The sequence below is a fragment of the Homalodisca vitripennis genome, chromosome 4 (assembly GCF_021130785.1).
Source record: "Homalodisca vitripennis isolate AUS2020 chromosome 4, UT_GWSS_2.1, whole genome shotgun sequence".
Taxonomy (NCBI): domain Eukaryota; kingdom Metazoa; phylum Arthropoda; class Insecta; order Hemiptera; family Cicadellidae; genus Homalodisca; species Homalodisca vitripennis.
Window position 1 is genome coordinate 8,316,816 of NC_060210.1, and position 13,773 is coordinate 8,330,588.

The window sequence follows — 13,773 nt, forward strand, 5'->3', positions numbered from 1 at the left end:
ATAATTTTAAAAAATTCGTTGCTAATTATCGCTTTGTCATCTGTCTGTACAAATTTTCTAATCGAAATTTAAACAATAATAGAGTGGTAAACCCATATCCAAAAAATAACTGAGTAAATATATGTACATGAACCTTAAATGTTCCTAAAAGCCATATTAAACAACCGAATGTTAATGCTCTGAGATAACCCCAGAATCATTTAGCGAGATCCGATTAATCCTAAGAGAAGTATCCATGTAGAACACATAACTCAATGCCTCCATCAACGGTTGGAATCGAACTGTGCAAGGTGCAAACACACCCTACAGCCAAATTTTAAGTACATAGTCTCAGCAATAACAGTCTCGAAAATACCAAACAGACTTTTCGAACTATTTTGTATTTAGAAAACGGTTATATCGGTCGTCGTCGTCAACGTCTCCAACATTTAACAGTTAATTTATAAAAGAGTAACGCTAAAAGTGTTCAGGTAAGTACCAGATGATAATAATTTAAAACAATTAAGTAGGTAGAATAAAAATATATCAATCTTAATAAAGAAGCTGTTTATAAATATTTTAGAATACATTGCTGGTGTGGTATTGTATTGTCTTATATCTATAGAAGCCATAGCCTTAAACCTGTAGAAATATATCAAATCATAGTGTGCGGCTCAAGTTATGTGAACGTCCACAAACTCGGATATTTTATGGATTACAAATATCCTTGGTCTCATATCTTGCATATAAAATAATTGTGGTTCTGGAATTTTAGATCTTCGTCAATGTAAACCCCAAGACACTAGACCTATGGGACGTGCCACTTACTCACAATAGAGTTTGGTGTGTCTTGTATTAATTAATCAAAACCAATTGGGTGTGCCTCCTCAGGACGGATTACTTCTAGCTGGTATATAACTGGAAGTATAACACGTACTGAGTATGTAAAAAACCGACATGTCTCTTAAATCTGAACAACTCAACAGTTGTTCAGAAGCTAAACATTACTAACCGCAAATATCGAAATAATAGAAATAAAAATGCGCTATAATGGGTCGATATGTCTGTCTAAATAGAACTATCAAATGAATGCAGTGGATGACTGTTGGGGCCGAGGGTCTTCTTTAATGTGCAATATTTTAAAGCCTAAACAAGAGAGAGTATGGCTTCCCATTTCCGCATTGACTAAAAGAGGGTGGAACAAAGATATAGCTTCCCCTTCTTCCAATGTGACATGATTGAGATAGTGCCTGTAGCTCTTCCTCATGGGCTCTTGATATGAGGCGTCCCCTACCCCAGCCTAACCTATCATGAATATACAGTAATGATTTAGCACAATGTCATCATTTATTTATTGACTATTAATTTATCCAAATGTGTAAAAAGTGTTTATATAATGCTGTTGCCTTCAGCATTATTCCCACTCTTTCCCATTGTAATTTTAATAGCCTCTCTTGAAATTTCTTTTGTTGATTCTCATTGCTTTATAATATTTTTTTTTTCAATATAAGTAATAAGTTGTGTACAAATTATAAGTGTATTATTGAAAACACCTGTTAACATTCTGTTACCTGTAAGTAGTAATTTTTTTGTATTCTTTTGGTTTTTCTTATCTTCTTGCCCTATGTGAACAAAAAAGATCGGTTGCGGATACCGTACTAAATTTAGTTACTACTAAGAAAAGACATAATATATCAATTATTAACCATAGCACAACAAATGCTCATTAGCGTTGGTAATTGACACAGAAATGTGACTCAAATGTCATTTTAAAAGATTATTGTAAATTCTGGTTACACATTTTTTCTAACACTTGTGGTTCCGTTAATCAGAGAAATTGTGAAATAAAATGGCATTTTAAAATCAAATCTTAGTAATATTAACTTTATTCGATTATTTTACTTTGGGAATAATAAACTTTTACCTTACTGTAGAAACACTGCACAAATTATATAAACTGATTGTTTTGTACAAGTGAAACATGTTTATTATTTTATGACAACCTTACATTGAATTCCGTGTGTAATTCATACTCATGCAATAGGAATTTCTATAACTTTTACGTTAATTTAACAGTGCACAAACAAGGTTTATTGTGTAGAAATGTTTGTATGTTTAGGTATATTTACTGGTAGTATAGTATGCATTCACTTTCTTACGGTAAATAAGTGTATTTATCGAAACCACTTGTACAAATTTTAAAACTTAAATTAATGTTAGATTTATTAAAATAAGCCGGCAATAGTTCAACTTAAATTAAATACGTACAATTGCTGAATCTGTAAGTAGTTAGTAGTCTATTCAACTATCTCACGTGTAAATTAAAAAGTAAAGTAAATCATGTTGTTGTAGTTAGGGCGAAGAAGCCCTATCTAATAAAATCTTGCAACCAACAGTTAAAGCGACTGCTTCCAAGGACAGGATCGCTCAGCGGTCATCCATCCAAGTAGCAGCGACGCTCGACATTGATTGTGTCGGTTATTTTGATATAACCGTTGTACCCGCTACACTGTACCATTGGCCATGTGTTGAAGACTGATGATTTAAATAGGGTAGGGTTCAGTAGAGTGGAATATCGGCCCCACCGTTTATATAATCTATTTTGTACAATCAATTTATACTATATTTTGATTCTTGCTCGATCTTATTTTCGTTTATGTTGACGAAACTGTAAACTAAACAGATATCATACACATTTTGCTTTAAATAATTGTTCAAAATGTAGTGTTTCTTGTAATATTGTTATCTCTTTTCTTAAACCTTTTTCATACTTATCCAAAGGTATGCTAATACTAAATTAATCTAACAGTTGGGTGAAATAAATTATCTACTCTCTGATTATTAACCATCTGCAACAACTTGCCAGTTTAATTAAAATAAATGAAACAACGGAAAACGTTAATTAGCAGTTTAAAACTATTGTATTCCGCAGTTGGTGACACGTCTTACTATCCAGAAAAGCAGAAAGTAAGAAAAAAACAGTCAGCTCGTAGAACGTCTTGTTTTTGCATTTGATTCCTTTCCTTGTTAGTTCTTTGTTTGCATTTAGTCAGCTGATAACATATTAGGTATTATGATGGAAATCGTCTTTTAAATTTATTTTTAACTCACTGTATTTTAGCTACATAACATCCGTTTCTTCGGTGTGTTTTTTTTTAAATGAAATGATCAAAGTACACGAATTTGCACTTCTTTATTATACGGTTATTTGAAATGGCAACAGTATCCTTGAGAAACTAATAGCTTATCGCAATGACGTAAGCTGTGATTCCCCTGCTTTCAAGTTTCACTCAGTTTGCCGGAGCGCTTGTTATGGGTGAGTCATAAGGAAAACTGTTCAATTCTTGTGTTCTCCAGTATAGGCTACATAGATATTCATGATTTATATTTGGAAGTCTATATCCATATAACATATTTGAATAAGAAATATTCATTGTCGTTGTGTCAAGAACTCATTATGCCTACTACAGCTTTTAATCCCGGAAGCCTAACATTTAGGCCTACATTACCTCCACCTTGGATAAATAACAATAATAATCAACAGCAAAATACACATCACTTCTACAGCTTTCCAGCAGGTAATTTGAGATTTCATTGAATATAGTTAAATAACTTAACAAGACATTAATAGTAAGAAATGTAGCCTAGGGGCCTAGATCCCTAAGTAACAAAAATGAAAACTTGAATAATATTTTGGCTCATTGACTTGGCTGCCATGCCTATATATCAGGCTATGTGTAATGGGAGACCAAACTCCAAGATCTATAAAAACAGAGTAAATTGAAATTGACAATGCCTACTAACTCTAGAGTTAGGATCAATACCTGCATGGTAAAATTGGAGTAATTGTGAGTTTTAGAGGCTACAGTATAATAAGAGGCTACCATCACAATAGAATCATATTTATGATTATCTAAACTATAGAAACAAAAGTGTTTACACAAATTACATTATATAAAAACTATCTAGGCTAGGTTATGTTGTGTATCTATAAAATGTAACAAACAAAACAGGGTTAGGGTACGATAAGGAGACCCGGTTTCTTTATCGAAGAATATGATCATCGATTCTTAATATTCACTACTCGAATCGTAGACTATCAATTGATATAAAAGTATCTATAGCCCTAAATAACAGTCATATGTTTTAAATTAACATATAAATATATAGGAAAATTCATAAACAATTAAGAAATTACATAAATAATGAATGAACCAGAACGAGAACGATCAAAACAGGAAAACTCATATATAATATGAGCCACAATTCATATGGTTTGTGTCTTAATTGTTGAATTGTTTATAATTATACATTACGTAATGATATATTATTACGTGTATGGGTACTTTGGGATTATAGCGACCACACCAGTATGAAGAACACAAAAATATAAATTTATAAAAACAAACATGATGGAACGATAAAACAACTCTTTAATTACAAACTTACAACGATTATATTGGGATAATGAGGTCAGATTCCGTTATATGCCCTCAATGCTTAAACTTTTTTCAATGAACTTAGAACGTTATAAAATGATGTAGTTGAGTAACAGAACTAACATTCCATCAATCAACAAGCATATCCAGGTATTGTAATCGGTATTGTTGTCACTGCTGTTATCTTATCTTTCTCGAGAATCCCGATTACGGCAGGCCACGCGGCATCACATGATTATTTAAGTTTTTTGTACGCTACATAATTGCCTTTCCATTACAATTCAATTTATATTTCTGATCAGCCCTCTAGAATTTGATATTTTACTGATAGGTACTATCTAGAGGGATGATAGAATAATTTTTTTTAAATAATTTTTTAAAATTATTATTAGAATTATTATAGCACTAAACAAAATTTGAATTCACTACCATTTTATTTATTTTTCTCTCCACTTACATTTTTAATACTGATTATTATTATTACAATAAGAGCCTGCAAGCTTGCATGCATGTTTAAATTTATTATGAATAATATTAGAGTAGTAATAACTTCAATTAATTTTAAGTTTATATTAAATGATAAAGTATTATTTTTTCTTTGTTATGGTATGCGTGTGTGTGTAAATGTCGCCGCCTGCAGTGTCGTCGCGCCCCTGCTCGCCGCCGTGCACGGCTCTGACAGCCCCGCCCCAAGCGGGCGCGCCTCTCCGCCGTCCCTGCCCGCGCTTCTCTGCCGTTCTCTCGCTCCCTACAACAATTTCCTCAAGGCAGCACACGTTAACGCACAATCACTGTTTAGTCATATTGACGAATTTCGTTCCATTTTTGAGCCATTACATACCGACATTATCTTGGTCTCTGAGACTTGGCTAAAACCAACCACAAGCGACAAGAGCATTAATTTAGCTGGCTACAATATTTTCAGGAACGACCGTCTACACAAACGTGGTGGTGGAGTCGCAGTTTATGTCAAGTCTCAGTTTCCTACTTCCATCTTATTCTCATCTGATACATCTAGAGAGGGACGGCCTGAATTTATGTTTTTGGATGTCAGTGTCAACGGGACGCATGTTTTAGTCGGTGCATGTTATAGGGCCCCCAATACCGGCCATCTTGCCGAATTTGAACACACACTCATCGATCTTATGGCTCGTTACAGTCATGTCATTGTCATGGGTGATCTTAACTCCGATTTGTTAGGGCCTACCACATATGAAAAAACCTTTTTGACCACAATGTTTCAGTCATGTAACATGTCTCTGCTACCACTTCAGGCCACTCATCACACTGCTACAACCGACACGTGGCTTGACATCATGGCTGTTTCTGACCCGACCCACGTTGCACACCACGGACAATTTCCTGCCCCTGGACTTTCAAAGCATGATCTCATTTTTTGTGCCTATAAACTCCATACCCCCAAAAATAAGCCCAATATTATCAAATATCGCAGATACAGGGACATAGATCATGTTTCACTTCTCACAGATGCTGCTGCTTTACCCTGGCATGAAGTAACCACTGCCAATAATGTAGACAAAATGGTTATCAAATTTAATGCTTTACTTACTAATTTATTTGATAAACATGCCCCAATCATAACTAAAAGAGTAACCAAAGCCCCCTCTCCATGGATGAATGATTTCATAAGAAATTTGCAAAAGCAAAGGGATTCCGCCTTCAGAAAAGCTAAACGTTCTAAATCCACTCAAGATTGGGAGGCATATAAACGTCTTAGGAATCACACGCAGCAGCAAATCCGTAACGCCAAAGTTAGATTTTACCACACAACACTTTCAGAGCCTCAGTCCACTAAATCACTGTGGAGTAAAATTAAATACCTTGGTGTGGGTAAATCCAATATCAGTCCACCTGTTCCGTTTGACCTCAATATTATAAATGATTACTTTATTAATATCCCTGTTAATATATCTGCAGCTAGCGATTATTTTGCTGAGCTGGAGGCTGCTCCTCGAGAGGCTGCTGGCCGCCAGTTTTCTTTCACACCTGTGAGTGAGGCTGATGTGCTTGCTGCTTTCGCAAGGATGACCAGCAACCCAGTTGGGGCTGACAACATACCTTTGCGCTTTCTGAAAGATACATTGCCAATCACCCTTCCTGTTTTAGTAGTCATTTTCAATTATTCTTTAAATTCCTCTGTCTTTCCCTTAACCTGGAAGCATGCTCTAGTTCGTCCGTTGAGAAAAGTGTCTAATCCGCAATCCCCTTCTGACCTACGTCCAATCAGTATTCTCCCTTGTCTCTCCAAATGCCTTGAAAGAGTGGTACATCAACAAATTTCATCTTATCTGAATACCTATAACATCTTATCTAAATACCAGTCTGGATTCAGGCCTAATAACAGCATCACCACAACCCTAATTAAAATCACCGATGATATCAGATTGGCAATGGACAAGAGACTAATCACCATTTTACTGCTTTTTGACTTTTCCAAAGCCTTCGACTGTGTTTATTACCCCCTTCTCCTCATCAAATTGAAGAAGTATGGTTTCTCCGATGAGTGTGTTAACTGGGTCAAATCGTATCTTACTGTGCGACAGCAATGTGTCAAAGAAAGGGAAAAAATATCTGAATGGAAAGCCGTAACACGGGGTGTTCCACAGGGCTCTGTTCTTGGACCCCTATTGTTCTCAATTTATATTAATGACGTCACATCTATTATAAGGCACTCTAAGTTTCATCTTTATGCCGATGATTTACAAATTTACGTACACTGTTTGCCTGATGAATTGAGCACATTTATGGTTCTACTCAATCAAGACATTGAATCAATTGCTTGTTGGGCAAATAAACATGGGCTGAAATTAAATGAAGACAAAACGCAGGCAATGGTATTGGGAAACCCAAGATTGATCGACCGTTTGGACTTCAACGTTGCACCAAAACTTGAACTCAATAACCACGTACTAAATTTTCAAAACAAATTAAAAAATCTTGGTCTTACTATGAGCTCAAGTCTTAAGTGGAATGACCAGGTTACGATAACGTGTAATAGAGTATTTGCTGGCATTCACAGTTTAAAGCGTTTTGCTTTATATCTACCATTCAGTGTCAAGGTTATGCTGGTTAAAACTCTCATACTGCCACACTTCAACTACTGTGACGCTGTGATCAGTGACATGACTGTTGAGCTTTCGGACAGGCTTCAACGTGCTCAAAACTATTGTATCAGATTTATTTTCAATCTCAGACGTTATGAGCATGTGACTCCATTTTTCAAACAGCTATCACTTCTGAAACTTCAACAACTTCGCCAACTTCACATTCTTTCAACTCTACATTCAGTTATCAGAAACAAGTCACCTGTTTACCTGTCCGAAAATTTCAAATTTATTTCTGATATAAGTGAGCGACCTACGAGAAGGGGATCCACGTTACTCTCAATTCCTGTTCATCGATCGAACTTCTTCAGTAGGTCGTTCACTGTTCAGGCATGTCGCCTCTGGAACTCTCTTCCTGATGATATCCGTATTATAGAAGGTCGGGCTCGTTTTGGGGCGGGGGTCAGGGACTTGTTGCTGGGCGGTCTGTAGGGGTGGCGGATGGCGGTGCTCGTGGCGTACTTGTGGTCAGGCTGTGTGTTTGAGAGAATGAATGTAGCAATAACAAGAAATTATTTAAAAAGTAAATTGTTAATTTAAGTTTTAATTTATCTTTGTTTGAAAATTTTCTACATATTCAGCTGATAAATTTGATTTTTAATTATTACATAGTAGTATATATTTTGGTTAAATTTAAATTTAAAATGGAATTTGTTATAGTTTTAAGGTCATTAAGTGTAAATATGTATATATATATCTGTATATTATGTGAGGTTGAGTGGTAGAGAGGGCTAAATAGCCCTAACTCCGCCTCTTGAATAAAGGCATATTTCATATTTCATTTCATTTCATAGAGGGATGTTTTTCTTTCGTTGACATCAGCGCGGGCTTCGGCAGCCAGAGGCACTCGCATTTTGAGTGGCGGAGTGTGATCAAGAATAAAAATAAGTTTTGTGTGTTTTTTTTCAATAAAGAGTATAGTTTTTGTTTGGTAATGTTTGTTTTTGTTGAATTTTTGTGTTTGGAGAAATGTAGGGGTAAAACACGGAATTACAACAAAGCGACGCACTAGTTGAATGGGCGGCGAGAGTCTGCAATCATGTTATCTACTAGACCGCTCGACTTTGACCTCTGTCTGAGGATGGGGAGGGGTTTGCGATAAGACAATTCCTGTTTTATATTGACGAAATATTGTTCTATGCTAATCTAGTAATCAGTAGAAGCAAAATGTCAAATAACGATACATGTCTGGGTGTGGTCGGTATAATCCCAAAGTACCCGTGTATGTATAATAACAATAATTGTTTTTTATATATATATATATGTATACATGTAATCGTATATATAATAATAGTATTACGATTGCATGTATTATTTGAAAGTGTTTACAGCTGTTGATATTGATTTAGTTAATTGTTCAAAATAATTAATCATTATAAATTGGTTATATTGATGGTTATGATTAAGTAATATCGTTTGTCAATTTCGATATAAAAAACTGGGTCCGCTTATCGTACCCTACCCCAAAACAGTTTAACATTTAGTTACTTTTTACTGTTTTTAAGGATATACTATGATTCTATTGTGGTGGTGGTTTCTTATTATACTGCAGCCATTTCAGAAATTGTCTTACAAAAGAATGTGGCTGCAGTGTTAAAAGTGGCCACCAAGACAATCGAATTAATATCGATTAGAAATACCTTAACTGGTGAATATACAAATTGTTGACCTATATCTATTTATAATTAATAATATCCAGTTGTTTTTATTTTACAAAATAACAATATTATTTAAAATGAAGTTAATTGGAATAAAGTAAAATCATTTTGCATAGTCAGTAATGACATCGGCAAGAATAATGGTGATTAACTTGAGCTTTTATTGGTTAAAATGTATTTTTAAAATTGAACGATGTTTCAAAGGGTAGAGTACGATAAGCGGACCCGGTTTTTAATATTGATATTGATAAACTATATTACTTAATTATAACTATGAATAAAACCAACCAATACTGATTGTGACCAATAACTACTTATAAACAACAATAAACACTTTCACATAGTAAATGTTTTATCTTTTATAGACAGTCAAAAATTCGTGGAGGACCGCGAAACGAAGTTTAAAAAGTGGCATATCAGCCGACTTACTTGCACATCATCTAGAGAGAAGAACGGTTTTCTAGAGAGGATGCTTTCAATAACTACTTGAAAGTGGTTCATCATTACTATCCAGAAGAAACCATATAAATAGTTATATGCGTATTTCGTATTATAAATATTTGTTATATTGTTGTCATTTCGTTATTATTTATGACTTTTTCCTATTCGCAGTTCTAAGTGCTTGCTTGATCGTTATAGCTCCTGTATTATGTATGAAATTGTCACTATGTTAAACTTCAATTACTTTAATATTGAAGTTTGTTGTAAAGTGAACTTTTGAGATCATTACAGGTGAGTGAAAGCCAAAAATAAATTAACAATAATAGGCCTAATTAACAAACATAGAATTGAGCTAATTTAGTAATCCTCTGTCTCTATTATATAATCTTGTTTTGTTTCAGGGAACACATCAAGTCCAGGTAGCAGCTCGGAGAGCTCTGCATCAAGTCAGGCATCTTCGTACAATGAGAACTCCAACAGTCCACTCAGATCTCCTGATACCACTACATATGAAGAGATCGGTGGTATGTTTAGCCCTTTTAAGGTCACTCTTTTTGGGGATGATGTGTCTGAAAAAGGTTACATTTCAATGGTTGATCAGTGTGAAGTAGGCAAATGCATTTTTCAGTCTTTTTTTAGAACACAGTTTTATAGTTAAAAAATTATAACTTTGTATTATTTATTAGAATTTATTATATTATATTATGTAAAGTACTTTAACTTGGTGATAACAGTATCAGCTGCGACAATTATGTTGTCCATCCAGGTGATATCGTTGCGATCACGACGATTATGTAAGCACTTTTTGCAACACTAATTCCTTCAACAACTGTTGGCGAAATCTAATGTTGGCTGGAGCTAAACTCAATTTAATTGAATCAACCCTTCCTACCGTAGCTACATTATGTGTAGAAAACTCAGTTGCTCCACTGTACTTAGAGATTGTGTCTATCACATTGGAGTGCACTCAATTGTGTACCTAATGAGACTACCACTTCACCTTATAAATAATAGGTGTCTCTGATGTCGAAACCATGTAAATGTTTCGTTTTGAGCTTCTTCAACTTTCTTTGGATCTCTTCAGACAAACATGACTCCAGATTCCAGGAGTCAAGTTTGAGACAATATCAGATACCAGACTCTGCAATAAAAGGAAGGTGAACTGGAGCTAAACTCAAAATTCAATTGAATCAACCCTTCCTACCATAGCTATGACCTGTGTTACAGTTAATATAGAAATGATAAAAATCCTACAGCACTTCAAATATGCTAGGCTTAACTAATTTTCTCCTTAATCATTCTGAATCCGATCATTCTGAATTTAACTGTTTTAGATTAGACCAACAAATAACTTATGAAATTCTTTGTTGGGAATTATCAAATGATTTAATTTACAAATTTATTATCAGAGGATGTTACTTTGAACTTCAATTGCTTATTTCTAAGCTATAAGTATCAACAGTAAAATTAGGTGCTAAGTTAGGCCTATGTTCTATTCTCTGTCTACTGGTTATGTGTAATTTACTTATTAAAAATTCATAACTTAAATAATTAAAAAGTTATAATAATTTATTTTTGGATGATTATTTGCCTTTTAACGCTTTAACTACTGTGTTCCTGGATTCGCGGTGAGACCCAAGCGCCGGGCTTAGTTACATACTAAGGTCCCCTCACAGCACAGAGTATTTTGTCCATTTTAGGAGTTTTTGACATAATACGTTAAACACGTTATTTAAGTTTAATAAATAGAGTAAACAATAAAATTAGCAATTTTTACAAACTTGTCAATTTGTTAAATAATTACAACATATTACTACTGTCACACAATTATATACGAATAAAACATCGCAAAACAGCTTATTTCTCATCAAATTTCTTGATTCTTGAAAATATCAACGTAACCATTTCCAAACTCGTGTATTATACATAGCACATAGCGTCCAAGTAATTTGAGTTATATCCACAAGATTGCACCACCAACTGCGCAGCTATCTTCCAGACATTTTTAACCCTTTTAGGACGACAAAAATTTTGGGTATTTTTTAGGTACGCATTTTTTGAAGTGACCATACTTCATAGTGGACATACCGAAGAAGACGACAGTGAAATTGGGCAAAATGTAGTAGTTTGATAAATATATTATAAGTCCATTATTATAAATTGTGCTTACACCATTTTTTATCCACATGTACATAATTAAATTGTCTATAATATGGTAGCATTTATTACTATTTACAATAACCAGAAAAATTAAAAATAAAATAAAATTTTCAAATTTTTTATTTTTTAGTTTGGCTTCAGTTTACTATGATAAAAAAAATATTTTTACTGTGTGAACTAATATTACTACGTTTCTTACATAGTTTTCAGTTTAAATACCAAATTTTATTAACCTTGATTGAGAAATAATTGTTTTACAACAAAAAACTTACATTAGTTCAAAGTAACCTAATATTTTTTGGCGGGGATGGTGTGGAGTTAATATAATCTTCAGAGTCATAAAATATATCTTCAAGCTGGAAGTCAGGGTCTTTGTCTGTGTCGTCTACAAAATAAGAACTGGAATGTTCAGATGCACTTTCTGAATATTGTAACTCATGGTCCAGTCACTGCTGTGATCAGCTAAATTAAATTGATCCATGTTCACAAAAGAAGTTGAACAAAACACATTTCACTATAAATCTATAAACACTAAATTTATAATTGATTTAAAACAATCAACTATAGTCAACGTAACCGCACTGTGACCGACTGAATGTAAACAAACTAGATGGAATTGGCGCGCTCCGCCTACTGGCACTACAATAGGCGCTCACATGCAGCTGTTCTAAAAATAGACATGTTGTATTGTTTGGCCAAGATAAGTTCCGAAATACTGCATTTCCTGTCACAGGATGTGCCTCTACAAGGAAAACTAATTTTGTTCACCGTATTTTCGATATTACGTGAGTATTATGCAAACGTAAACCGGCGGGTACATAAAAGTTCGCGCTTCGGTAAAACTAGTGCAGACTATTGAAAGCCTGCATCGTCTTCTTCGGCAAAACTAGTGCGGACTATTAATCGCTCGTCCTAAAAGGGTTAATATAATAGAATACCAATTAATATAAATAACAGCTGATACAACAAAAATAACACAGCTGATAGTATGAAAAAGAATATACTTGGGCTTGGCGTTTGTTCACAAATCTAGAGTTGCACGCTATATTTTGGGGTGGCAGTTAAGGGTTAATATAAATTTATTTTGTGCTTAACCCTTTGAGTGCCGCAGCGTTTTGCTATATGTTATGCATAAAATGCCGAGAGAAAATGCCTGCTTCTGTAAGGGTCTGTTTAACAATTCATAACAAATTTATTTATTCGTATAATGTCTTGGGTTTTTGTTTTTTTTAGATAATTATATGTTGTTTATACATATAATACATTGATCACTTATTTAACGTTTTTATGCAAATAAAAAAAAATCATTAACAAAAACTTTATGAACAAAAACATTTGGTTTTTTATTTTGACACAACTTAGTATTATTGAAATATTTTATTTTTTCACTTTTAGTTATTCTATCTTATACTCCATTTAATTCTTTACAAAAAGACATACAAATATTTTTTATACTTATAAATAAAGTTTGGAAAATAAATATGAAAATATAAACCACTAAAAAACTAGAAATGTTCTAACTTAACCTAACACTCTGTGTATTGTCTACACTGCTAATGCTTAAATCTAATGCCTGCAATACTAGGTCTTCATTGTCAGCAATGTTTTTACGACTCATTGTTTATAAATATCACTGAACAAACATAACAACTATACAAACATATTTAGTGAAGTACTAGATGCTTACGATCGTTGTAACTCGCGGTCATCATTGTTCTACTTACACACAGATTAGAACAACATACACAAACGAAATAATTTGAAGATACTAACACTACAAACCCATTTACACTTAAAAACTTTCAATATCATTTGTGAAATAAACAGTAGCGCAAACAAAACACGTGACGGCTTGTCAGCGTAGCGGGCGATTCAAAACACGACTGATACGCCACCGTAAAAATCAGAATCTAACCAAAATGCAACAAAAACTACATCAAAAGTCACGTTGAAGCCTTTGGAGTGCGTATG

At 34.0% G+C, this 13,773-nt stretch overlaps 1 protein-coding gene across 3 annotated transcripts in view; it reads left to right on the top strand.

Moving 5' to 3' along the window:
• The first annotated feature begins 3,005 nt into the window (after positions 1-3,005).
• The window catches only part of LOC124358928 (nuclear factor NF-kappa-B p110 subunit), a 68,797-nt gene continuing 58,029 nt past the window's right edge, over positions 3,006-13,773 (top strand). The window contains exons 1-2 of one of the 3 annotated variants that reach the window (XM_046811196.1): positions 3,006-3,557; positions 10,044-10,166. In XM_046811196.1, the coding sequence (XP_046667152.1) occupies positions 3,437-3,557; positions 10,044-10,166 (244 nt within the window). In that variant the 5' untranslated portion in view covers positions 3,006-3,436. The remainder of the gene's footprint in view (positions 3,558-10,043; positions 10,167-13,773) is intronic. The other 2 variants (XM_046811194.1, XM_046811195.1) reach the window with 2 other exon arrangements.